The 27,432-nt window shown below is 40.6% G+C and overlaps 1 protein-coding gene across 3 annotated transcripts in view; it reads left to right on the top strand.

The window, feature by feature from the left end:
- Nucleotides 1-589: 589 nt before the first annotated feature.
- Nucleotides 590-27,432, top strand: part of CEP41 (centrosomal protein 41) — a 41,689-nt gene continuing 14,846 nt past the window's right edge. The window contains exons 1-6 of one of the 3 annotated variants that reach the window (XM_088799916.1): nucleotides 599-711; nucleotides 5,566-5,762; nucleotides 11,934-11,997; nucleotides 21,888-21,935; nucleotides 26,131-26,192; nucleotides 27,196-27,265. In XM_088799916.1, the coding sequence (XP_088656042.1) occupies nucleotides 5,697-5,762; nucleotides 11,934-11,997; nucleotides 21,888-21,935; nucleotides 26,131-26,192; nucleotides 27,196-27,265 (310 nt within the window). In that variant the 5' untranslated portion in view covers nucleotides 599-711; nucleotides 5,566-5,696. Of the gene's footprint in view, nucleotides 712-5,565; nucleotides 5,763-11,933; nucleotides 11,998-21,006; nucleotides 21,801-21,887; nucleotides 21,936-26,130; nucleotides 26,193-27,195; nucleotides 27,266-27,432 lie in introns of those variants that run through there. The other 2 variants (XM_019751234.3, XM_088799917.1) reach the window with 2 other exon arrangements.

The following is a 27,432-nucleotide window of genomic DNA, read 5'->3' on the forward strand; positions in this document are numbered from 1 at the left end:
TATTTGTTAAATGAATGATGAATCACAGAACGGTGTGTGTACTTTGCAATTAAGGCTGCCGTGCTCTAGCCAGCTAAAAGCTTTTAAAGCAACTCTAATTACTGTATTTACACATGACATTTTGCATAATTTGCATATAACTTAACCTGAAAATAATAAACTACAGATTCCCATTCTTGCTGAACAACCCTGCCCCATACCTATGCCCCATGGTCGAAGAAGTCGCCCAGATGTGTGAAATGGCCTTAAGGTGGGGGGTCGTGCGCTGTACCGCATTTGTTCTTCCACATTTGCTAGAAACACTTGCTTTTCCCTTGCTCTCGAGCCCTTCCCCCACCCCGGGCTCAGCACAGCAGCCCCAGCGCAGGCTCCAGCCTGCCCCTCCTCCGCGCCCCTCTTCCCGCGCTAAGGCTGCAGCCCGCGCGGCCCCTCGGAGAACACAAAAGGCCTCCGCAGCCGGCGTCCCGCGTTGCCCCTGGCAACCATTCAGCGGTGTCTCCTACTCCCTTGACCCAGCAGAGAAATAGTAAATGGGGTCTCTATTGGCTGGCCGGGGAAAGCAGGCCAATCGGAGAAGAGGTTATAGGGAGGCGGCTGAGCGAGGTTGTGGGGGTAGGAAGCTAAGGTTAGAGGCTCCCCGTGAGGCTAGAACCCCGAGCGTGGTCGGTTGGAGCAAATATGTCTGCCCGGAGGCACATTGGGAATCCTGAGGTGAGGGCCAGGTCCGGATCGGAAAGGCGGAGGGGAAGGGCGCACCGGAAAAGGCCCCACGTGGGCAGGGACTAGCAGCGGGCGACTTCCGCCGGCCGGAAGGCGGGAAGCGGCCGGCCTGAGGAGGGGTCTGCCGACGGCAGGGAGGCGGGGCGGGCCTGGGGGCCGGGGCAGCCCGGCTGTTATCAGGTCCTGAGAGGCCGTCGTCCCGCACATGCTTACTGCACGCTGGCGTTTATCACTAAGAGGAGCTAAGTGTGGAAGACGCAGCCCTCCCCTCAAAGGGCTTACAGTCTAGGAGTGGCAGTTGCAAAACATAAGTAACATACGAAGGAAGCCCCTGAACACTAAAAGAACAAAAGCAAAAGGAGCCATAAATTCTATGGGGATCCAGGGAGAGCAGGGATTAAGCAGACCAAGTCCTTTGGAAGAGACACAAAATGTAACATTAGTTTTACCCCCTCCGCATAGGTCCTTTTACTTTCTTGTCTGTTTCACCCCTAGTGCCCGGCTGCATTTGTGGCCATTTAATTTCAACAGATGTTTACTGGACTCCCACCTTGCAGTGGGTGCTAGGGAATGAGCCCAGGCCTTTGTCCTTGAATAAGTTCAGTCTAGGGAAGGAGACTTGCAAACAGGAATTGTGTACAATGTGGTGGGGGGACCAGATGTTAAGAGAGCAGGGAGGAAAGATAGCACCCAGCTTATGGAGATAGCCTGAAATGGCAAGGTTATTAGCCAGGTGAAGAAGCACCCCCGGTAGAACAGCATGAGTGCAGTTGAGGAGGTGTGAAACATGGGAGTGGACCGTACCCTGTAGAGGCAGGAGTAAAGTCTGGAAAGGCCTTCTGTGCCTTGCTAAAGTTCCTGGGCTTTATATTGAACAGGAGTTGCAAGTTGTTTCATGTCATGGTGGATACTTATGAGCTACGCGGAGAAAGTTGTGAGGCTGTGTTTAGACTCTGCAGGAGAGTGTCACGGAAGTGGGGGACCTAAGTGTGGAGAGAGGCAGTTTGGCTGCCAGATATTTATCTTGTCTGCTGCTCAAAATTCGTGAAGCTTTTAAGGAGTTAAGTAAAGAGTGACATGGTCAGATTTGCGTTGTAGGCAGATGGCCAAGGTATATCGTGGAGAATGGATTTGAGGAGCCCAAAACGGGGGATAGGGAAATTGGTTGGGTGGTTATTATGATATAGACCTAAAGTAAGACCACAGAACTAGGAACAGAATTGAGAAATATGTAGGGGGTAAAAATCATCAAGACTTCATGATTAGCTTTGGGAAATGAGTGATGGATGGCTTAGGTTCCCAGCTTGGGCTACTCATTGGTGCTGATGACATACAGAGTTTAGGAATATGGATAACATCGAAGGATTGTAGGGGGAGAGGAGCAGGGATGATGTGTGTGATTATAGGTTTGTGTCCTCGATGACAATATCCAACTTATTCTCTTGTTTTAGTGGAGCACAATTTCCAGTAGTTTCTTGAGAAAGAGTGCATAAGAAATTTTTATTTATGTCTAAAATGTTGGCATGTCTAAAAATGCTATTACTATACCACATTTATTTGCCTGAGAGTTCGGTTGAGTATGGAATTCTTGGTTGAAAATCACCAGCATTTTGAAAACATTGTATTGTGGTCTTTCTAGCATCCACTGTTGGCTGTGGAGAAGTCCAAAACCATTCTGTTCCTTTATATGTGACTTGATTTTTTCTTTCTTGAAGCTTGTAGAAGCTTCTGTTTGTTCCCAGTGTTATTTTGTTTCACAAAGACATTCGTGGCTCTGAATCTGTTTTCACTCATTTTGGTGGGCACCAGAAACTCATGCTTTCCATTCTATAAAATTTTCTTGAATTAATTTGTTGTTGACTTTCTCCCTCCCATTTTCTCCATCCTCTCTTTCTTGAATTCGTTATTATGATGTTGCTTCAATATGACCGGTTTTCTAATTTTATTAAATTTTATCTCCAGTTTTCCACTTCTTTGTCTTTTTTTTCTCTCTTTGGGGGATTTGTTTAACTTTATCTTCCAATCTTTCTATTGAGTTTTTAAATTCTGCCATCATGTTTTTCATTCTTCAGAGCTCTGTTTTGGACTCTGATGTCATTTTTAAAACTTCAATTTTGAAATAAATGCAGATTCACAGGAATGTACAAAAATCATCCGAAGTACTCCCATGTGCCCTTCACCCGGTTTCCCCCAATGGTCGTATGTTACGTAAGTATAGTACAATATCAAAACCAGAAAATTGGTGTTTGTGCAAGGTATATATAGTTCTAGGCCTTTTAATCACATGTGTAGATTTAATATAATCGAGATTTCCAAATGTGTAGATTTGCAATTAAGATACAGAACTACAATATCTCCCTCGTACTACCCTCTCTTAGTCACATCCACTTTCTTCCTCCTCATTATCCTAACCCCTGGCAACCACTAATGTATTCTCCATTTCTGTAATTTTGTCATTTTGAAAATGTTACATAAATGGAATCATGCAGTATGTGACCTTTTGAGATTGGCTTTTTCTCACTTCGAATAACATCCTTGAGATGTATCCAAGTTGTTGCCTGTAGCAATGGTTCATTCCTTTTTATTGCTGATTAGTATTCTGTGGTGTGGCTGTCTAACAGTTTAATTAACCATTCAACTATTGTAGGATATCTTGGTTGCTTTCAGTTTGGCATTGTTCCACATAAAGATATGAACTTTTGGGTACAGTTCTTTGTGATGTTAATTTTCATTTCTCTGGAATAGATGCCCAGGAGTACAGTTGCTGGGTTGTGTAATAAGCTTACATTTAGGTTTTTTTTAGAAACTAAGTACAGAGGATGGCGGTATACCATATAGTCTGGGTATTTAGAAGGCTGTATCATCTAGATTTGTATAAGTACATTCTATGATGTTTGCACAACAATGAAATTGTCTAACGATGTCTTTCTCAGAACATATCCCTATTGTTAAGTGACACATGGCTGAACAAGATTTTGTGTGTGTATGTGTGTGTTCATATCTCTAATAATAGTTTTTAAAACTATTTGTCCCCTAGTCTATTTCCTCCATATTGCTATTTTTGTTCTTGTTTTGTCGTAAATATTGGTATTAGTAAATTCGAGTTGTCTTAACCAAATACCACAGACTGGGTGGCTTAAAAAGCATATTTACTTCTCATAGTTTTGGAGGCTGGGAAGCTGAAGATCAAAGTGCTGGCCAATTTGGTTTCTGGTAAGAGGTCTCTCCTAGCTTGCAGATGGCTGCCTTCTGGCTGTGTGCTCACATGACTTCTTTCTGTGTGCACATGTGGAAAGGGACCGAGTTCTTTACTGTCTCTTTTTATAAAGGACACTAATCTTATTGGATCTGTGCCCCACCCTTACGACCTCATTTAACTTTAATGACCTCCTAAAGACCCTATCTCCAAACACAGTTGCATTGGGGATTAGGGCTTCAACACAAGAATTTTGGGGGAAGGCCTTGCTGATCCTCGTCTGTACCTTTACCTCTTTCTGCTCAGGCTGGTCACTTTCCCCAGAAACCCCACTCTCCTGAGAGTAAAAGCCTAGTTGAATTCCTGCAGGAATTGGGGATCAGGGCTAACTCTCAACATTAGTACGCATCATTTACTTACTACCTCTATTTTCAGTAATGGTATCTCCACTTTTCCCTGTGTCTGGAGACCTCCCAATCCAGAAACCCTTTCCAGGGAATAAATCTGTAGATATCTGTTATGGGAGGGGCAGAGGCAGTCACCCCGAGGTACGGGAGATCCCACTGCTGCTCACTCTGCCGTCAGCCATTCTTCCATGTTTCAGCTACTCTCCTTTTATTCCCTTCTTTGGAGGTGCCTGGGGCTCTCGATTCCTTAGACTTTTAAGAATTGTTCTTGCCTCTCCATTTGATTTTCTTGAGACCATCAAGTCATTTTCACTTGGTGTGCTTTCTAGACTTCAGAAATCCATTGCTATCACTTCTCCCACTCTACGTTTTGGGGGGCATTATGTCCTTAAAATACATTCTTTTCAATGGGTCTTCACTGAGGCTTTGGAAGGAAGTGGAATTAGGTGCACTTGTTCAATATGTTCTCTTCGCCCAGTAGATCATTATCTGTAATGATTTCATTGGCTTATTTATTTCTGGCACACTTATAGGAACATAAGATAGGGACCTTGTCTGCATTGTACTCCTGCCTGGCACACAATAGTTAGTTGTTCCTTAATATCTGTTGAATGAGTAAAAATATATGTCTGAGCTGGGAGAAGGCAGGGCTGGAGTTCACTACTTAGAAATCAGAGGCATATAAATGGAATTAAACCTAAGTGTTTGGCCCACAGAGAACCTATAGATTGAGAAGAGGGAATCCTGGGGGATACAGTGTTTAAGGGACTGACAAGAATGATCCATGTGTCAGTGAAGAACCAGGGAGAGAGATATCACTGAAGTCAAAGGAGTGGAAACTGAAGAAGATGGGGCCATATAACAGTATCATACAGCACAGAAACGCCAAGTAAGTTAAAGACCGAAAAGTAGCCCTTCCACTTGGCAATTAGGGGATCTCTGATGTTGGCCACAGGAGCTGTGGTAGAATGGTAGGGACAGTAGCCATCCTGCAATGGATTGAGGAGTGAGGTGCAAATACCCGGTGTAGTCCCCCACCCCCGCCCCCGCCCCAAGGAGCTTAGCTAGAAAGGAAAAAGAGTGGGGATATTCCAATTACATATTGGTTTGTCATGAATCACCCCCATAGTTAGTGGCTTGAAATAGCAATAGTCATTTTATTATTATCTCTCCTGGTTCTGGAGTTGGACTAGACACAGCTAGGTAGTTCTCACTTGGGATCGCTCTCATGTGGTTTTGCAGAGAGATGGAAGCTGGGGCCCAAGTGAATTTGAAGCCTTCATCATTCACACGTCTGGTTGTTCATTCAGCCTGTTGGCTGGGACCTCCTCAGCTGGGGCCGCCAGCCGTACCACCTACCAGTGGCCTTTTCCATGTGCATTGGCCTTCCTCGCAGCAGGGTGGCTGGCTTCCAAGAACAAGTGTCCCAAGAGACCCAGGTGGGAGCTGCATTGCCTTTTATGATCTAGCCTCAGCAGTCATATCACATCACTTCCGTCATGGTCACGGGGCTGTCCAGTTTCCAGGGAAGGAAACATAAGCCTGAAACCTTGATGGGAGGAGTGCCTACATCACAGTCTAAGTGGAATGGCAAATTCTGTGTGGCCATCTTGAAAAATAAAAGAGGCCGCAAGTTGTAGCTGCTGGCAAAGTAGGGGCTGCTGTATGTGTGAACACGGGTCATGGTTGGTGTTTGAGATCAATAGAATTGGACCAGATTAAAACTCCCGTAATAAAAAAAGTTCTCCTTTAAAAGACCTATTTTTAAATGTCTTTGCCTTAAATGAGGCTGTTTTTGAAATTGACACCCCCTCCCTTCATTTTATGGACTTCTCTACAAAGGAGATAAGTAGAGACATTCTGAACAAAATGTATGATGGTGTTTTTTTACATCCTTTAAATGTAAATCGTATTACATATGTTGCAATTGAAGTGCGAACAACCTTGTGAGTTTCATTGTAAGAGAGGTGGGAAGTCAGAAAAGCTCATTCATTTTTAATGATTTGTGATTCAGACAATCTCACTCATTTTTTGGTGATTTTCTTTCAGAAAAATCCTATTGTCGACTTCTCATTATTCTCCCCTCTTCTCCAACATTCATGTATTCACAAAGCCCTGTCTTACTTTGCATATGTTAGTAATCTGCCAAAATACTCTTTGATTGTGTGGCTCATAGCTCAGTATTTTTAGCACCTTCCATTGTCTTCAGGGTCTCATCCAGACATGCATTCTCCATCCGGGGTTCTCCACTTGGAGTCTGCTTATCCATGTCCAGCCTTTAGCACACAATTCCATACACCTGTGATTCTTAACCCTTTGGGGGTTATAAACTCCTTTGAAAATCTGGCGAAAGCTAAGGAGCCTTTCCCCAGAAAAATGCACATACACTCAAAAATTTGCATACAGTTTCATAGGACTCATGGACCTCCTAAGACCCATCAGCGGACCCCATATTCAGCACTCCTGCCAGAATGAGGCTGTACAGTACGGCGTTTAAGAGTGCAAGCTCTAGAGCCCGACTGCCCAGTTTAAATCCAGGTTCCACCACTGTTACCAGCTGAGTAACTTCAGGAAGTCACTCCACCTTTGTTTCCTAATATGTAAGATGAGGGTGATAATATTTACCTCACAGGTGGTTACGCGGATTACATGAGATAATGGAGGTAAAATGCTTCGGGAGTCGCCTGACAACAGAGTTCAGTGCTCAACAAATGTTAGCAGCAATTACCTTTATTATTGTTGCTGTTGTTCTTGGAACTTCTCCAGCAAATTTGCTGTTCTTTACACATGCTTTTAAAGAGGCTTTGCTATTAAAATTTGCTGCACATGGAATACTTTTTCCATCCTTTCCCCCCATCTTTTTATCCACAGAAGGTCAGCCCTCAAAACAGTTCCAGTGCCATTGCTTCCACGAGTGCGGCCTTATCACCCCATGTGTGAGCTCTCCCTCTTTCACTTTCCTAGAGCCCTCGGTGTCTGCTGCCCACATGGCACTGGCACACACATTGCGTGTTGCTCAGGTCTCAGAACCACCTTCATCCATTTGGCAGTCCTTACTGCTCTCCCACTAGGGCAAGGCCTTGTAGCAGGTAAAAGGTCTACAAGTACAAGGAGTGTCAATGGTACCAAGTGCTGTGATGGTGCAGGCCAGGAGGAGATTTCCATCCGACTGGGGCCGTCAGAGGAGTCTTCTGGAAGATATGTTTGTGCCGGGTCTTGAAAGCTAAGTAGTAGTTAAGTAGCTAGGATGGGGTGGGTCGTCAGGGCTTTGTCTTTTGACCCTTTCTAAGGTGTAAGCTCTCAAAGCGTCTTTGGCGTTTTTGGTTACCCACAAGCAAGCCTGTAATAATAACCACAAACATGAACTTTCTCTGCTTCTCTCTCCTGATGGACTTCATCACGACCACCTATTTATATCTTTATCTTAAATAGTATCTCCAAAGCTGGCCCTTCCACCCGGGCACTGGGTCTCATCCTCTCCCACTCTGTTCCCATACCTTCCTGCCGCATTTTCAGTGTCTGTTGGCCGGCTCATTAAGCCTATGAACATCCTCACATCTTCCTTTCTTACAAAACAAAACAAAAACTATTCCTTAGCAACTCTCAAGGGGGGGAAAAAAAAGACCATCTGGCTACTATCCTCTTCTTTCCTTCCTCCCCTCTCCTACACCCAACCTGCTGTTTTTGCTTCTGCTCCTGTCAATTGACTGTAACCGTATCCACCCAGGCTTCTCACCAATGTCCTGGTTTGCTCAATCCAAATTCATTTTTCTGTTGTTCTCTTACTTGACCTGCATTCTTGTTCGCTTGTTCATATTTGACCTCTTGTTCACTGACTTGACAGCACCCATCACTGGCGTCTACTCCCTTCTTCCTAAAACTCCAGTTTTCATGACCCACTTTCTTCTGGCCTTTTGTGAGTCTCATCCACGATGCTTTTCTCCACCTGACCCTAAATGGTAGGGTTTTTCTTCTCGGTCTGTACACTCTCCAACGATGAGTTGGTCCATTCCCATGGCTTCCCCTTCTGCCCATGTGCTGACAACCCCAACTCTTGTTTTTTCTAGCCAGGATCTCTCTCCTGATCTCCAGGCCACTTCCGTTCTGGGTAACTCACAGAGGCCTCGTACTCAACATGCCCCAAACGGAGCACATCCTGTTTTTCAATATGCTCCCTCGTTGTCCCTGTTTTTGCAGAATGGCATCACTATCACCCCCCCCCCCACACACACACACACACACACTGTTACACCAATTTTAAATCATATTGTTTTTACATCTTATAGATTTCCTGAGACTGTCTCTTCCTCCTCCTCTCTACTGCTACCTCCTTAGGACCACAGATCCCCTTCGCACAACTGCCTCTTAACTGATGTTTATGCCTGTATTCTTGATTGTGATCCTATTACAGTGCTGCCACAGTGATCTTTCTGGAATGGAAATACAATCCCAGCACTCCTCCAACTTTCTTCAGTGACTCCCCGTCATCTTCACCAGGGCGCCTCAGCTTCAGCCCTACTGACCTTTTAGGCCAACTAATTCTTTGTTGTGAGGACTCTTCTGTCGTAGGATGTTTACCACCATGCCTGGCCTGTCACCCAGTTCTAACAACCTAAAGTGTCTTTAGACATTGTCATTTGTCCCCGGGGTTAGGGGAGAAGGAAAATCGCCCATTTGGAACCAGTTACCTACAGGATAAAACGGAGGATCCAGTGCCCTCTGTGATCTACCCCTGTCTGCCTCTCCAACCTCGGTTGACCCCCATAGGGCCCCTATGCTCCAGGTCTACCAGTTACCGGAAACCCTGGAGATCGCACCCACTAGTTTAGCTTGACTAACTTCCTCGGCCCTCGGATTTCAGCTTAGAAGTCACCCCTCAGGAAATGGCTCTTAACTCTTCTGGTCTGGATTAGGGGCCAATCTTACAAGCTCCTCTTGTGCCTTCAGCTTCCCTCTCCTTATTTATCATGCAGTGTGGCATGTGTTCGTTCACTTGTCTTTCTTCCCAGCCTCAGTGAGAGCTAGGTGACGAGGGCTGTTTTACCTCTGTGTGCTCAGCACAGTGGCTTACTCCTAGTAGGCACCTAGTAGATGTCGCCTGAACGAATGATTGCTGCTCAGTAAGGCTTTGCAGAGTGAATGAATAATCCTCCTTTGAAACAGCTTCTTTCTCAGCTCTTTCACTTGCCACCATTCCATCCTGTTTATGTAACTGAAGAAAGCCAGTTGGTCAGTAGGTCAAGAAACAGTCACCCCCAAAGCAAGAATATTAAGGAAAAATTATGGCAATTCCATACAATCTGTGGTGCTTTGCTTTTGTGGAGCACAAATAGTTTTACATTGTGGTTGGTGCTAGAAAGTCAAGAACAAGAAGTTGGACCAAAATGGGAAAGTGGGAAAGAAATAGTACATTTTTCTACTGCAGCATATGGATTTCTCATTAGTCTATGTAAGGGAAAACCGGGGGCGGGAAGGGCTCTCTGACTGCAGCTGTCCACACTCTCCCCATCATTCTACTGCCACCACACCTGGTCCCCAGAGACACCCTCACTTCTTAGCTATGTTGGCTTAGGTATGGACAAATCCCCTTGATTCAGCAGAGACTAGCCTGGAATTTTTTCAGAAGAAGCTTTGCTAGGAAACTAGTGGGAAAAACAAAACAAAAGTAAAAATAAGAAATAGCATATAGAAATTATAAAATTACAGAGTGAAAAAAAAAAGAAGGAAAGAAAAGAAAATATCTTAGTCTAAGATAACTGAATTCTAGTATTAGCTTTTCTTGAGTTAATTTACCAGGCACGTGTTTTCCCTGTGTGTTTTTTTGTTTGTTTTTTGTTGTTGTTTTTTTTGGTTTGTTTTTTGCCATGATATTGTCTCCCTCTGAGGAACTCATCCTAAAGTCCCCTTTAGAGACTTTGAATATTTTCCTTCTCTCACTTAAGAATCTTCCCCATCTTTGTCTAGGAAGGAGCTGTAATTGGCATTAGACTCACTTTCTCTTCTAGACAGCAGGTTACTGATCTGATGGAGAAACCTTTCTCTCAAGGTAAAATAGCTCAGGGGTTCCAAGACACATCTGAGGACCAGTGCTAAGTATCCATGGTGAAGGTTTTACTTGCCTGGGGTAAAATGAAAAATACAGGCAATGTCAATGAGTTTTTCAATAACGCTCAAGAACTGACCTTTTTATTCTAAGATTTTTTTTCTCTGTTTTTGTTTTGTTTTGGTTTTTTTTAGGTATTAAAATAGTAGGTGATAGTTGTAAGGAATTCAACTACGTGCTGTTGTTACCTGTGTTTTCAAGGGCGAGTGATACAGGTTTTAGAGTTTGATGTTTCCTTCTAAGAACTACCAGGTCATTGCTGTAATATGGTCCTCATTCTAGATATTCATTTATTGATTGAAGATCAATAAATGTACCTACTACGTACTAGGTCCTAGGTAAATACAAATTTGAGTAAGTTATTTCCCTGCCTTCAAGGAAATCCTAGAGGAGAGAAGAAGGTCAAGGTGTACACCATGGTATAGGGTGTCCATATGCTGGGAGCCAGGGAGAAGAAAATACCTCATTCCACCCAGGACAGCATAGAGAGGAAGTGAAGTCTTCTCCAAGGAGAAGTTGAGCAAAGGCATGCTAGGTAGACCTTTGCTGAGACTGGAGACCTGAATGAGTGTGGCACTCTTGGGAACCTGTGGGTGAGTGGCAGAAGAGGAAGCTGGAAAGGTATTACCTGGCTTTAATTTCATCTTCCACAGCTACCTGTGACTGAACATATGGTTTTCATATTTGCAGGCTAGAAACAAACCTGAGCAAGAAAGCTGTATTTTGTCATGTCTTGATTCATTAGCCTTCCCTCACTTAATGGCTTTCAAAAATGCCACTGAAATTTAATATGAGTAAATGTCTCGTGCTTAGATTCAGAGTTCACTACCAGAGGAAAGGACAGGGGAGACCCAACATAGGTCTTTTTGCTGACCAGAAACTTACCCTGAGCCCATGATGTGCCCCAGCTGTCCCGAAAGCAGATGCCATCATACTGACATCTGTGGAGGCTTAGATTCCTGGCAAGCGGTGGGAAAGGCCTGCCTAACCGGGTCCTGGCCTGACAGCATCTGGGCACTGTGCTCAATCTGGATCCACATGCCACTGTTTAGGGGAGATGTGGGTAAAATCTAGAGGGTATTCAGAGCAGATGGCCTACAAACCATCACAGAGTATAGTTAAAAAGGACAAGAGGCAGAGTAGGATGGCTTATTCTAGGTTGCAACAGTGGACTGGATGGAAATTAGAGACCAATGTGGGCTCAATGTCAGGAATAATTGTCAAGAACTTTTATCCTAGTCCTTTCGTTACATAGTGCTATGAGATTATTTTGACAAAATAGGGAAATGTTTTGATAGAAACAAGATAACCATCTTCACCTGTGGACATGTTGTTGCATGCAAAGAGTCCTCTTTTGAGGAGACAGTCTGCAGTTCCTTTCATCTTTAAATTCAATGAAATTTTAGCATTTGTTCTATTTTTTAATGTATCTGATTCTTTCCCCATTTTGCCACCCTTATCCTAACATTAACCCAATTAATTGTGATTTTTTTGTTTGTTTTTTTAGTATCTGACCAAAAGGATCCCACAAAACCCAAAGTATCAGCATGTCAAGTCAAGACTGGACACTGGTGAGTAAAGATTAGTAAATTGAAACTTTTTTTGTTGACTCCAATAGCTAATTATTGAGAAGCAGCAGCATGTCACACCTGGTATGACAGTTTCTCACTGTCTTGTCTGATGTCTTTCTGGGCTCAAGACTTATCTTCAAAAGTTATTTTTCAGATTATCAGTAAAAATTTCTGTTTACATAATTTTGCGTATTAGAAATTGATGAAAACATTGGTCAATAAGTTGCAGGGCTGAGGCTAATAAATATCAGGAGGTCAGCCTCTATTTCGCAACACCTTAAATCGGTTCTCCTTGTGCACGTTTGTTCCATTCAGTATTTGCAGAGTGCCAGCTACATGCAAAGTTACGGCCCATGGGACATATAAAGATGAGTGTGGATCGTGATTTTTGCAATCAGAGTGCTTAGATGAAGGTGGAGGCAGACAGACTTGAATGAGTAACTGAAATTCCAGACAAAATTAAATTAGTGCTGCAATTCAGGTAAAATGAAATTTAGGAGTGCATTACAGCTTATTTCCATGCTGTTAACATTTTTCAGTGTTGTGACGAATACTATTCCCCAGGCACCTACTGGATTTGCAGCCGTGGGAGATTTTGGTTGTTGATTTTTTTTTTTTTTTTTTTTCAAACTTTCTAAGCCTGCCGTGGGAAATCCATCCTATTAAGATGATTTTGCTGGTAGACTGGGGTGTCGCATGACTTTTTAGCAATACTGAAAATTCTGCCGGTAGGTTTCAAGACAACTGCGAAGATACAGTGGGTTGTTGTCTTTGTTTCAATCTCCTTCATTTTGTCGCCCTTTCTCCAGCCTCCTTCAAAATCATTATCTTCCACTATACATGTTTCCTCATATAAAAGACTTCCATGTTTGCATTATTGCCACACTTGCAGATACTATTTCTGGGGACCTTTCTTTCAAACATTTCCGTGCTGTACAGATATTTCCTGGCAAATATCCTGTTTGATGGGAGGTAAAAAAATATTCATCTTTTTTTGACAAAGAGGAAATGGTGGCACAGAGATTGTGTGACCTACTTGAAGTTGAGTGCAGGAGCTAGATCTGGGATTTGTATACAGGATGTGGAAGCAGAGTTGCAGAGCTGAGGCAGGTCCGGTGTACTGTCCCTTTGGCCCTGCTTTTCCACTATTTCCCCAGCCTCCTCTGCCACAGCTGCCAGCAGCTTGTCCATCTCTACCTGTCTGCCCCTTTACTGCAGCTGTGACGTGCCCTTCTGGAATAAGCTATTCTGTGAAGGAAGCACTTTGATTAAAAATGCCATATTTTCCCTAAGGAGTCCAGATCACATTTGAAGACTACTATAAAGGCATGCATTTCTTTTAGAACCTTCTTAAAATTAAAATTCTTAAGAGGTTTTTTTTCCAGTCTGTAGGTTTGTATCTTCTGATGTGTTTCTCTTGGAAGTTGCACTGGGATTTGTGAATGAACACCCATTTCTTTCTCTTTTAATTTCTCAGTTCCTAACCAAAGTTTGACTCAGTAATAGTACCTGAAATTAATTTCAGCTTTTTTCTTTTTAAATTGAGATACTTATATCTGCTTTTTATAATACTTCGTAATTACTTATGTCATCTTATATTTTGAGATTTTTAAGCCAGTGTTCTTGCAAATTAAGCTGTTTATTTTGAGGTAATTGTAGATTTATGTAGAATTGTGACCATAATGCATAGAGATTCTGTGTACTCCTTACCCAGTTTCCCATAGTAACATCTTGCAAAACTATACTGAAAAATCACAACCATGATACTGGCATTGATGGATACAGTCTAAATACAGAACCATTCCGTCACCACGAGGACCCTTCATATTGTCTTGTGAAAGCCACATCCGCTTTCCAACCTCACCCCCTCCTTAACTCCTGGCAACCATTCATCTGTTCTCCATTTCTATAATTTCTCAAATGCTATGTAAATGGAATCATACAGGATGTATGATTTTTAGATTGGCTTTTTCGCTCAGCATACCGGCGATCATCCAGTTTGTTGTGTGTATTAGTAGCTTTTGTGTTTATCGGTGGTGGTGGTGGTGGTGGTGTTACTAAGTAGTAGTCCATGCTATGCTACAGTATAACCATTTGCCTGTTGAAGGACATCTGAGTTGTTTTCACTTTTTGACTATTACAAACAAAATTGCTATAAACATTTGTGTACAGATTTTTGTATGTATAAGTCTTCATTTCTCTGGGATAAATGCCCAGTATCTTTTTCATATTGGATGAGTTGTGGTAGTTTGTTTTTTTTAAGGAATTAGTACATTTCATCCAAGTTTTCAAATTTATGTGTATAAAGGTGTTGTTAGTGTTGCCTTATTACCCTTCTGATGCCTGTAGTGCCTGAAGTGATAGTCCCTGTTTCATTCCTGGTATTGGTAGCTTGGGTCTTTTCTCTCGCTCTCGCTCTCTCTCACATCTTTTTCTTCACTACAGGTTTGTCCATCTTATTGATCCTTTCAAAGAACCAGCTCTGGCTTTTATCAATTTTTCTCTATTGTTTTTCTGTTTTAAATTTCATTGCTTTTATCTTTATCATGTCCTTCCTCTGTTTGCTTTGGGTTTATTTTGCTCTTCTGTTCCTAGATTCTCGAGGTAAGAGCTTAGATTATTAAGACTTTTCCTCTTTTTAATGCATGTAGTTAGTGCTATAAATTTCTCTTGACACTGCTTAAGCTGAATCCCACAAATTTTGCTATGTTGTGTTTTCATTTTCATTCAGTTCAGTGTATCTTTCTGTTTTCCTGAGACCTCCCTTTCGCCCATGGATTATTTAAAAGTATATTGTTTAGTTTGCAAGTATTTGGAGATTTTCCTGTTAAATTTCTGTTATTGATTTCCAGTTTGATTCCATTGTGGCTGGAGAATGCACTTTGTCAATATTTCAATTTTTAAAAATGTATTGGTGTTCATTTTATTACACGGGATGTAGTCTGTCTTGGTATAAGTTCCATGGGCATTTGAAAAGAATATATATATATATATATATATATATATATATATATATATATACCCATACTTTTGCTTACTGTATTCTTTCCTTTTCTTGATATTCTAAGGCTCTGTTTTTGTTTTCTTTTATAATCAGTGAACTTCCTTTACCCTTTTTTTAGCTAGTGACAGTCTCTTAGTTTTCCTTCATCTGTGAATGTCTTGATTTCCCTTCATTCATGAAGGGTATTTTCTCTGAGTATAGGGTTCTGGGTTGGCAGTTCTTTTCTTTCAGCACTTGAAAAGCATTGTGCCCCTTCCTTCTGGCTGCCATGATTTCTGATGAGAAATCTACTGTTATACAAACTGTTTTTCCCATATAAGTAAGGTGTCATTTTTTTCTCTTGCTGCTGTCAAGACTTTTTTTTTTTTTCCAGAAATTTAATTATGGTGTGTCTTGGTTTGGATTTCTTTGGGTTTGACCTGTTTGGAGTTCACTCAACTTCTATATAAATCTTTAGGTTTATGTCACTTACCGGATGTGGGAAGTTTTCAGCCACTATATCTTAGAATACTTTTTCAGCCCCACCCTCTTTCTCCTCTTTGTGGTACTTGGATGGCATCTCACCACAGCTCAGCAACGATGGAAATTAAAGCTCCCACTTGGCCTTTACTAGCAAGTGAGGCCACAGCTTTTCTGTGGGGTTTGGCTGGAATAAGGCAGTTATAGTCTGATGGTTTTCTGACTTGCTAGGCTGCCCGTTTTCCTGGTCCTTTGGATGGAGACAGCAGACTTTTGTCAGGGATTTTTTTTTTTTTTTTTTTTTTTATCTGTTTATTGTTATTTCTGGGTTGCTGGCTTCTTCAGCTTCAAGTCTAGAGTATATGAGGAAAAAAACAAAACAAACAAAAACCCAGGTAACTCAACTGTCATATCCTTCTTTGGCTCCTGAGGTCCCTAGGTGGGGTGCCTTCCTCTCTTCATCTATCAGAGTCTTTTTACTTTTTTTTTTTATAAACAATGTCCGTGGGTTTTTTTGTTTTTTAATTAAATCTTTTTTTCTAATTGGTGTGTTATTTTCTTAAAATTAAGATATAATTTACATACCAGAAAATTCACCCTCTTAAAGTGTACAATTCAAAGGTTTTTAGTACATTCACAAGGTGGTGAAAACATCACCACTATCTAATTGCAGCACATTTTTGTCACTCCGTAAAGAAACCCCATGCCCAGTAACAATCACTTCCCTTTCCTTCTTTTTTCCAGTCCCTTGTAAACACTAATTTACTTTCAGTATCTATAAGTTTGCCTGTTCCTAACACTCCCTCTAAATGGAATCATACGATGTATGGGGTCTTTTGTGCCTGGCTTCTTTCACTTAGCGTAATGTTCTCAAGGTTCGTCATTGTTGCAGCATGGGTCAGTACTTCGTTCCTTTTTATTGCCAAATAAGATTCTTTTGTGTAGCTATTCCACATTTTGTTTATCCACTCACCAGTTGATGGACATTTGGTTTGTTTACACTTTTTGGCCACAACACCGCTGTAAACATGAGTGTACAAGGTTTTGTGTGAACATATGCTTTCAATTCTCTTGGTTATATACCTAGTAGTTGAACTGTTGGTCATATGTTAGCTCTGTGTTTAATTTTTGGAAGAACTGCCAGACTGTTTTCCAAAGCAGCCGCACCACCGTACATTCCCACCAGCAATGTAGGAGGGCTCTATTTTCTCCACATCCTCAACAGTGCTTTTTATTGTCCATCATTTTTATTATAGTCGTCATTGTGGGTGTGAAGTGGTATCTCATTGTGGTTTTGATTTGCATTTCCCTAATGACTAATGATGCTGAGCACCTTTTTCTATGCTTATTGGCATTTGTATATCTCTTATAGAGAAATGGCTGTTCAAACCTTTAGCCTGTTTCTTTTTTTAATTGGGTTATTTTTCTTTTTTAATGTTGAATTATAAGACTTCTTTTATATACTCTGGATACTAGACCCTTATCGCAAATATTTTCTCCCCATTTTGTGGGTTGTCCAGGGTTCTTGCTGTACTTAGCTGGAGGAGTAGAGAAAAATACATCGACCTCATCTTCCTGGAAGCAGAGGTCTCCCAGATTCGTTTTTAATTACTATGGAAGGACCAGTGTGCTTCATTGCTTAAAATTCAAAGTAAGGTCAGTGTGGGAGAGAAATTGTATTCTATTGTCTGATTTCTTTCATTGTTTCATATTAAGAAATTATTTTAAAGTCAATTTAGGGGAAAGATTTTAGTGTTCTTTCTATGCATTTTTATGATGTATCTCCCTGTGCATTCAGTACAGTGGCCTATGGGCTATGTGCCAAGATACAGATCCCTTCAGCCCCTTGGGTAGCCATCAGAGCCTGGGTTCTGTCCAAATATTATCACTTACATGTGTGCCATGAGGTGAAAAGGGTGAGCAGTCCTGGTTAAGAAAACATAAGAGTGATCTTATAGCCCAAATAAGAGTAAGGAGCTCCCATCTGTGGTATGCTTTTAAGCTCTGCCGTCAGAGCAGTGGAAATAGACCCAAGAATGCGTGAGCATTTCTCATTTCTAGGCTAAATAGATGGGTCTTTAATCTTTCCTTACCAAACAGTGAACAAATCAGAGTTAATCCCAAGAAATCAAGAATTTCTCGTGGTATCGCCTGTCTTACCCAAATCACCTTCTACTGCGTTCTTCAAAGACTGATTCTCTTCTTCCTGGGTAAAGATTCGTTTTTATTTTTATGCTTCTGATTCGACTTCTCTCCTACACGCAAACACTGACATAGAGCCATGGCTGGAAGTATCAGGATTATTTTGAACTTCAGGTATTTCTTTTGTTCCATAGGTGCCTGGGTGTATCTTACCAGCTCCCCAGCATTGCCAGCCTGTGCCATGAATGGATTATGCCTCTGATGAAATCCCACCATGGGGTTCTCGTGTATTCTCAAGCACCCACTCTGGGATTCTGTTCTGCAGCACCGCAGGCTGATGAAGGAACCCTTTCCAAACCCTTTGTTAGCCTCCTACACACTTTCATTGCCCGCGTTCCCCTCTCATGTCAATCTATATTCAATCTAATTTCAAATTTCTTGAGCTTCCTAAAATTCTGTAGACTTTCTCTACTCAGTCTCATCTAGCCTTGGTGTTTTTTTTAATTCACCTTCCTTTTGTTATCTCCACCCAAACTCATCATTTTCTTTTTTCTTCTTTAGTCTTTACTTCTCCTGAATTTTTGCTAATAGCCTTGATCTTTAGCAGTCAAACTCATTACAAACTAGGTACTCTTCATTTTTATTTGGTATTTAATTCTGTTCCTTATGTCAAAGGAAGAAATGTATGTGAAAGCCTTTTACAAACCAGAAAGCACTATACACTCGTATAACTTATTGAGATTCACAAAGGACCACTGTGCCTCTCTTTTCACGCTTTCTGCTCCTTCCGAGCCAAAAGAACTTCTCTGTAGCAGAGGGAAATATTGAAGAAAAATAAAGCAATGGAATTGTCTCTTAGCAACCGAGTTCGTGCCTTATAAATCTTACTTTAGATTACTGCTGCTCAAAATCAATTGCTTTTCTTACTGGCTCAGTACAAATAATGTTATTAAATTATAGGAAAACAAAGGAAAAAAATCTAATGATTGAGTCACTCAGTTCATCGATTGTGTTCTATCTTGGCATAGCACTGTTGACGTTGTTGGATTCTCTCTTCCTCTTGATTCAACTTGTAAAACTTTTTATATATATATCTTTTGTTGCAACTTAAGTTATAAACTAAGTAGAAGCTAAATACCACCTTATACATTTCTAGGTTACCTGGGTCATCTGTAGGTAGTATATAACATGTACTGAATATAAATCAGGTTGTGCATTGCTTAGAGAAAATCGGCTGTACAAAGCTCAAACCAAATTGAAGTATATTCATTTGCATCCTAAAATAATTCATTATAAGGATTCTTCAAACAGTAGATCTTCATAGTATATTTCTTTAGCAAATAGTTTTGAGGGCCTCCTATACTAGACAATGGAAGGAATAAAGAGTGTGTCTGTGTGTGTGTGTGAGTGTGTGTGTGTGTAAATAGTCTCGGTAGATAAGACTTGCACACAAATAAAGGCAGTACAGTGATAATGCCTTGTGAGTGGTAAGCCGAGTGCTGTAGCGGGAGGGAAAGGCCACTCCCAGCTGGGTGAGCTATTTTGATTACATGGGCGATGGGACGTTAAGAGAACCAAAGAGCAGCAGAGAGTTTGTCAAGTTTAGTAATTAAGGCAAGATTGAAGAGGTAGGTAAGATGTAGGTGGCTTCAGCATTCGAGCAAGGAGTTTAAACTTTAGTCAGTAAGCACTGACATTTCTTTTTAATCGAAGTCTTGTCTAGGAAAATTTATCTCGCAGTGATGTGTAATTTCAATTTTTTTAAAAAAAAAGATTGGTTCACTGATAGTCTTTTAGGCTCCTTACTTTTGTATTAAACAAAGATGTGTTTATAAATCAGTCAACTATAGAACTGATTCATTTCTAATCTCTTTAAAAGGTTGTTAAGAAAAACTGTTTTCAGACAAAATTAGACCTGGTAAGATAAACTACTTAGTTAAGATATAAGCATTATGTGAATGGGGTAAAATACTAGATTTCACACTTTCTAAAGTCATTTTTAGGGAATTTTGTGTCGATTAGTCAGCCGCCATCTATTGTCTCATTTCTCCAACTAAAACAATGCAGCAATCCTCCATTTCCCTTTTTTTTCTCCCTACTTGGGTAGATTGAATGTCTCTACTGAAAAGAGCTTATCAGTAGCCCTCTTAGATTTTATCTTAATTTTGCCAAATATTTGTATGCCTCTGCAAAAGACATTGTTTTCCGTGCCTTCTCCTTTAGTGGGAAAAACAAACAAGCAGTAAAAGTGACAGCCGACGTCACGGGATTGTTTGAGGCCCTGCCGGGTACTAAATGAAGTGCTGTGTAAATGCTCTGAAAATGCTGATTATTGCTGAGCAATGGATTTTAGACACTTTGTTAGTGGAAACTGCTTATAGATCGGAAATGCAATGTTTTAATAATAAAGACTATACAATAAGGTTGCCTATTGTTTTCCATGAGTGATAGGCCTTGGGGAATTTAGAACATAAAATGGTTCCCACCTGCTACTATTAAGGAAGTAACACTTCATACATATTTACCTCACGGTGGAAGCGTGTTTTTAAAACAACACAAGTAGAGAAGCGATGTGTTTGTGTGAGCTCTATTAGAAACCAAGAGGTTGGGAATACTACCCCCAGCTTAGTTGTTAATGTGCTGCGTCACATCACTGGACAAGTCAGTCATTTTTTTTGGACCTCGCTTTCTGATGAGACGGCCTGCAGGAAACCGCCATGTCAACAACATGCAACTGTGCGGGACTCAGGGGCATATAAGCAAAAGCTATTGTGTAAAATTTTAAGAAAAAGACAGGGCACACGGTTTGCCCTGCGTTGTTCCCCCATTGCACTAACCACCAAGTTCCCGCGTGAGTTCAGCGTTGCAGGGGAGAGGGACGTGTGTGTCTAGGAAAAATTTGTGGTTTGCACTCTGGAGAGCTGGTCACGTCTCAAGTCAATTCCAGCCTGAAGAACCAGAAAAGATTGTATTTGGTTCTAATCCTGGTCTTTGGTGCTATTTGGATCTCTTCTGAGACGTTCTCACTGTCTCTTTTGAGACGGCTTAGGCAGTTACGTCTCGCTAAGCTTTTGAAAGGATACATACAGCCTGGCTCTAGGACTGAATACACTGATCCAGAGTGTGTGTCTTCAGATGAAAAAAAAAAATTTAACTCCATGATGAATTTCATTCCATGATGAATTCCTGGTAGAGATTTAATAATAACAAATGACATAAGTTGTTTTCTGAAAATGCATTTTGGGTTTCAGAGCAAGACTTTTTTTCTCTGCTTCTGACTTAAACATGAAGAAAAATTTGGAATAGTCCTTAAAAACATCAGTTCATGCCATTAATTGGAAGCATTTCTTTTATCTGAATTTGGGACTGAATCTGACTAGGCTTACAAGTTAGGGGCACAATTTTAGAAATGAGAAATTACTTTGAATATTTTCCCTCTTTGCTCTACCTTTTAGGTGCCAACTAGAGCTTTGCTGTGATGAACTGGACCAAATTGAAGCATGCCCAGTAAAACATAATCGCCACTGGCTAGAGAGCTAGACTTTAGTTCATTCAGAAACCAGAATGCTCCTGGCCCAGTTTTAATGTACGAAAACTCTCCAACCCACGTTGGCTAGAACTTAGTATTGCAGAACCAGGCTATAAAACATGAGGGCTAGGGACTCCACAGTATGGGAATCTGCTGTTATTTCTCAGCAAATCCAATCCACGGTGTGACCTAGTATGCAGGCTGTGTGGTCTAGTTCGGGCTGCAACATCAGCATGAATAGTGGAAGGCCAAGTTCAGGAAAGAGGAAAACCACAAGACGAAGTGGAGAGGAAAGGATTGCTTGGATAGCCACATCGGCACATTTTAGACATTCAGAAATCATTGCTTCTTTCTTTCTCCTCTGCGCAGTCTTCCCCCAAAAAAGATTATGGGTGGGGGGAATAAAAGCAGGAAAGCCTTGACTCAAAAAGAAAAAAATAATGTGTGTGTGTGTGTGTGTGTGTGTGTGTGTGTGTGTAAAATGATCATCTGTACTGCCTGGGATTTCTTAATGTTTATTGGGTGTGCACCCCAGCTTAAACATATTTGACCAAAATATTTCCCTTGATTCCTCATCTTTTAATGATGCTGTATAATCCAGAAGACTGTTACTATCCGTGGTCCATTTGCCTCCCGTAATCCCATCAGAACAGGACAGAAAGACTTAGGGTATCCTTGTTCTCCATTCTGTTGTCAGAGTGTTACTCTTTTTTCCTCCCGTTAAAAGCATATCTAAAATCCTTCTTCTCTTTTTAGGTAACAGTATGACTAAATACATTGAGAAGCTAGAAGAGATCAAAAAAAGTGAGTAACACTACTGGTGGGCTGGGGTAATGGAACCCTGTAGTAGTTCTGTAAGTTGGCTTATTTAGCTACCCTTATTAATAACTACTTATTAACTGTACTCTATAGCTGACACACTCTGCCAGCTAGGGGCATCAGGTGAGCCTGGCAGGTGCCTAGAAAGATGCGGGAAACACTTTACCATCCTGGCCAGCTGCAAAGATTGTGGCTTCTGGGTCAAGTTCTGCCTGACTTAGAGCCCGTTAGAGGTGTTAATGTTGGACTGGGGAAGGAGCTCCAGTTAAGCAGTGAGAACCTGAGCTTCTAGTTTCATTGTACTACAGTCTTTATGGCCTTTTTCAAGGTACTTAGTCTTTCTTGTTTTCATATTTTCTCTATACCCTAGGCCAGAGTAATAATACCTCTCTTATTTCATCACATTCTTTTGCGAATAAATTAGACAGTATTCATGAAAGACTTAGAGATGTGAGAAAGAGCTTATTCTTAAAGTGTGGTGTTGTTACGCATTATAAATTCATTGCAGTCTGCTTTCTCTTAATTAAAAATCATATTTCATGCGCATCCTTTTTAAAAAACGAATCTTCTGCAAAGATATGCTACTAGCCATTGAGTGCATTGCCCTTGCACAAAAGCATAATTTTTCAATCTGTTGTCCAAAACAAATGTAAAATGTACACATCAAGGCCAGAATTAAAGAAGTAGAAACATCTCTTTTCTAAAATGGATTTGCTCATATCTTCAGGAGAACACAGTGTTAGGGGATATTTAGCTAGTGGCTTACTCTGGCTAGCGTACTCCCACGGCTAACAGTTCAGGTTTTGGCTCTGGTCATACACCTCTGGGAAGAGACTGTTACAAATCCAGAATTCACCAGAACTTTTGTTTTTACACAGCAGTCCTTTTAATTTAAATGATAATGTTCCTGTTCCTTTTGAATTGCTGAGAAACCCCCAGATAATAGATGTGGACTCTGGAGCCACTTTCTGCTGACTGTTATTTGCCTTGTCTGACTGTAAGGGCTAATGTGATAGACACTTGTTTTTTAATGTGTAATGTCATGGTAGCCTTCTCTTTTCTTCTTACATATTCTATATTATATTTTATACATTGCATTGCTATTTTTTATAAGTATGTATATTTTAAGTCTAGATTAACAATTTTAAACTGTGAAGAAAATCTTGTTTACTCACCTAGGCTTTGTTTTTGTCGTCCTTAAGTTCATCCACAGCAGGCAAAACTCAGCGGGCCTGCTTCACTTTTGGCTTGGAGTCTCATTCACCTCCTGTCCATTTGTCGCTGAGTGTAAGCTCACATGTCCACACCAAAATTTGTCCCATAAAAATGTTTCGTTCCACCTACATTGCAAAAACCCCGTTTAAAACAGGTCTTAGAAGCACAATGTGGTTTCTTCAGTATCTGAACTGTCAATGGAGCTTATCTCCCCAAAGAAATACCTCTGGAATAGAGTCCTTGCAAATGCTTGCTTCCCTCTTTAGAAGTTGTGGGCTTCCTTTTAATAAGACAGGAGGTTCCTCTCACCTTGTGGCACACACTTTGTGCCGATTCCTCGACTAGAATTACTTCAGATTCTGGTTTGGGATCTACATTTTGGAAGATATTTCCTTCTCTGTTCCCATTTTCTGTTGAAGGTGTCGTTTTGGGTCAAAAGGGAGGAGAATATTGCCTTGTTTCGTGACACCCTAGACCCATCACTTTTCTCGGGTTACCTTAGATGCCATGTCTTTCTGTGAAATCACAAACCTTGTTCTGTTACTTCCTTTGATTTGTCTTCCACTGTGAGCCCAACTTCCCTTTGCTAATAACGTGTTTTAACAGTACCCTGAAAACGTAGAATTCCTTTGTAATCTGAATATTCTTTCAACTCTGCCTGGGGAAAATAGACACTCTGTGTCTATTGACCGTTTACAAAGCCTATTCTTGGTTTCTGGTGGTTAGATGACACTTGTTGGACCCAGTGTGAAACATCCTAGATAGTCAGGTCTCTGTCCTTCCAGTAACTCGAGAGAGATTGACTTAGACTCCAGACTTACTGGAGAAGCAAAACTTGATAACATTTCTGAAACTGGGGTTATTTGTCTCCATCACGGAGTTTGGGAGAAGCTACAGTAGCAGAAGCTTCCATTCTTAAAGCTCTGTTCGCCCTTGCGAGGACAGACTGACAGAGCTTTCCAAGTCATCCTTTTTATAAACTTTAAAACTTACTGTAAGACGTCTAGTTTGATCTTTTATCTCTGAGTAATAATGTCAGAAAGTCCTAATGATGGCTGTCCTTCTAAACCAGAACCAGGTATGTAGAGGTGAGGCTCAAACGAGCAGCGGGATTTCTAGTGGCTTGTGAGAGGACGCTAGAAATGCCAATCATTTGAATGTAGCGGAGCCTATTTTTTGTTTGAGGTAATTTCTACTTAGTTCAAGGCGATTTTAATGTGTACATTTTGTATTTAGAATGTGAAGTATTGGAGAAGTATTTCAAACTATGTAGCCATACCAAAGGAATATGAATGGGTAAATGGCACCCATGCAAATTACTTGAAAGCTGTTGACAGTTTTCATTGGCTGATTTATTGCCATTTTGATGTCCATAAATTATTTTCGGTGGGAGGTTGGTGGCAATTGAGGGGAATACTGTAGTTATTCAGTTGCACTTTTTATAGCTTGTGTTCAGCCTATTCGGGTCTGCATCCTGGCAGGTTTTAGAATCCTTTGCATCTAGGTGTGTGTTACCTTGTTGTATCCAGAAGAAGCTGTTGTGACAATTTTCTAGAAGTAATGGTCAGTTATTAGCCAAATTGTTCTCTTTAAGACATTTTAGGGGGAAAAAAGACATTTTAGGACAGAGATGCTTTAATTCCCTATAAGAAAGAGCCTTGATATACTTACAAGACTAATCTTTAAGGTAATATCATTTCCTGACTCTGAGTTGTAAGGTGTTTGGGAAAGCAAGCTAACATTATCCTCCAGAGTAACTATCCGGTCTATGCTGTTTTTTTTTTTTTTTTTTTTTTTGGAAAATTCATGGAAATGATTAGTAACACCAAGTAAACAATCTTAAATACCTTTAATCCTTTCCTTTGTTGCTAGGAGTTTTGGCTTATGAGACATTTATGCTGTGCAGGCCATAGTAATTATCCAGCTATCCTTTAGTAATTCTGAAATAATGAAACAGTCTTTAAGGAGTTGTGGGTTCCAATATGAAAACCTAGAAGAGGAGGCAAGGGTAAGAGTGGGTGAGAGTTCAATGCTGAAACCTTCAGAATTGGCAGCCATCATCAGAAAACTTTAAGGAAGATAACTTTGAACATGCTTAGATGTCAGATGAGGTGAGATTGGCTAATTTTTTTTTAAACTGTGTCATGTGATATGAAGAATTAGTAACACAAAGAGTTGTAGAAGTATACTCACTGGAGTTACGTCTCAGTACTATAAAGGTAGCACTGAATAAATATTGATGTTTTAGGTTGATTTTTATTTTTTAATTGCAAAAAACATATACCATAAAAGTAACCATTTTTAAGTATACGGTTCAATAGTGTTAAGTTTTTTCACACTGTTGTACACTAGATCTCCAGAACGAAATTGAATAAGTTGATTTTTACTGAAGTGGAGTTGAAGAGAGAACACAGTGTTGTCCTGTGTCTCTAGCATAGTTTTGTAACCTCAGGAATATAACTGTTCTCTTTTCAAGGCAGGGTTTGAGTAGTGGGTGTAAATATCTTACCAGCTGTTTGATTTGGGGCAATTCAGCTTCTGGATCTCTGTCCTCATTTGCAAAATGTAGGCATTTATTCTCTGCTTTGTTCTGAAAAGGATTTAAAGCAGCTGACAAGAATCCACGCGATACAATATGGTCAAAGTGGAGACAGTAAAAGGAAAATGGTAGATTAATAAAATACAGGCAGGGGGTAAAGTCTCTAGAGACAAAAAGGTGGCTTATAAATTCAACTGTCGGTTTCCTATTGGCCAAAGCCAAGGGGGGAGGGGAGGGAAGGAAGAGATGATACAATACCTGCCACTTTCAATTTCCAGGATACCATGAGGATCAAATGAGGTAATATACGTGAAAGCATATAAAAACTTGAAAAACGTACCATAGAACCTGATGACTAGAAAGAATTAATACTTCTAAGAAAGCAAAATAAACCTAGAAAAATATTTGTCCTATCCTGCCTTTCAGATTATAGATACAAAAAAGATGAGCTTTTCAAGAGACTAAAAGTTACGACTTTTGCCCAGCTGGTAAGTTTAATGATCTGATGTTGGAGTAAAGACTGTGTGATGTGTGCTGCTTTCTGTGAGTATATCTGAATTCGACCCCAGCAAATGTTTGCAGAGGGGTTTCTTCCGGTTCTTTTTATTTCACCTGTGCAGGGATCACTTGGCATGTGGTGTGTGTTCATTCGAGGATGGTGTGAAAATGTTCTCTTCTTGGATAAGAATTTTATAAAGTAAAAAGGGCGTTCTACTTTTAAATCATCCAATGTGTGGTTTAGGGTTTTTTCTTTTCTTTTTTTCTTGTTAATTTAATTGATAATATTTAGAATCTAGAATTCTGGACTCTGGATTGTTTGGACATTTTTCTCTGTGGAAACCAGGTGATCTGTCTTCTGTCACTGAACTCTTTCTCCAAGTCTTTCTGCCATGGGTTATTTTGTTACTTTTGCAAAGTTACCTTCTTCTTTCACTTGAAAATTACGGACAAAGTGTCTCTTTGGCCCCCAAACAAGAATTCCATTGATGTAATTCAAGATGAATCTTGGGTCTTATGACCTAAAATGTGAAAAGTGCTTTAAAAACTGTATGTGACTATACATTGTTGTAGTCAGTGTACTCATAATTACATTTATTTCTTCATTGCATGAAGAATTGCTGATACAATTCCGTTATTGTAAGTATCACATTTTCAAGAAATAACATGTCATATTGGGACTAGACCATATATGGATACAGTTTTAGACTCTTATTCATGTTTCTTGTCCTATGTTACCCCTTTGGTCTTTTAAGTTTATTGTGTAATGTTTTAAATTCATCATTTCTTCTGGAATGATTGTCTGCAGTGTAATTACCACTCCCAAAGTAAGGAGACCTGAGCTTTAGTCTCCAGTTGAGGACAGTGACAGTTTCTTAAAACTAGAGATCTTTGATGTTTGATGTTTCCTCATCTTTTGTAAGACAGAATTGCCTCTGTTTAAAGACAAACAAACATACACACATCTACACGTTTCATTCTTTTTTCTCTCAGGTCATCCAAGTTGCTTCCCTATCTGATCAAACGCTGGAAGTGACAGCTGAGGAGATTCAAAGGCTAGAAGGTAATGGGAAATGAGGATGCAGGGGAAAATAACGAATTGGCGGTTTGTTTGACTGACGTGCTGCCCCGGTGCAGTTGTGTTCACAGGGACTTGGGACTTTGATGTATCTACTTGCAATTAGGTTGTTACTCTCTGAGAAATGCTGTCTGGTACTTTAATTGTTCATT

Source organism: Rhinolophus sinicus, chromosome 8, assembly GCF_057876585.1.
Source record: "Rhinolophus sinicus isolate RSI-liver-muscle chromosome 8, RSI-T2T, whole genome shotgun sequence".
Lineage (NCBI taxonomy): Eukaryota > Metazoa > Chordata > Mammalia > Chiroptera > Rhinolophidae > Rhinolophus > Rhinolophus sinicus.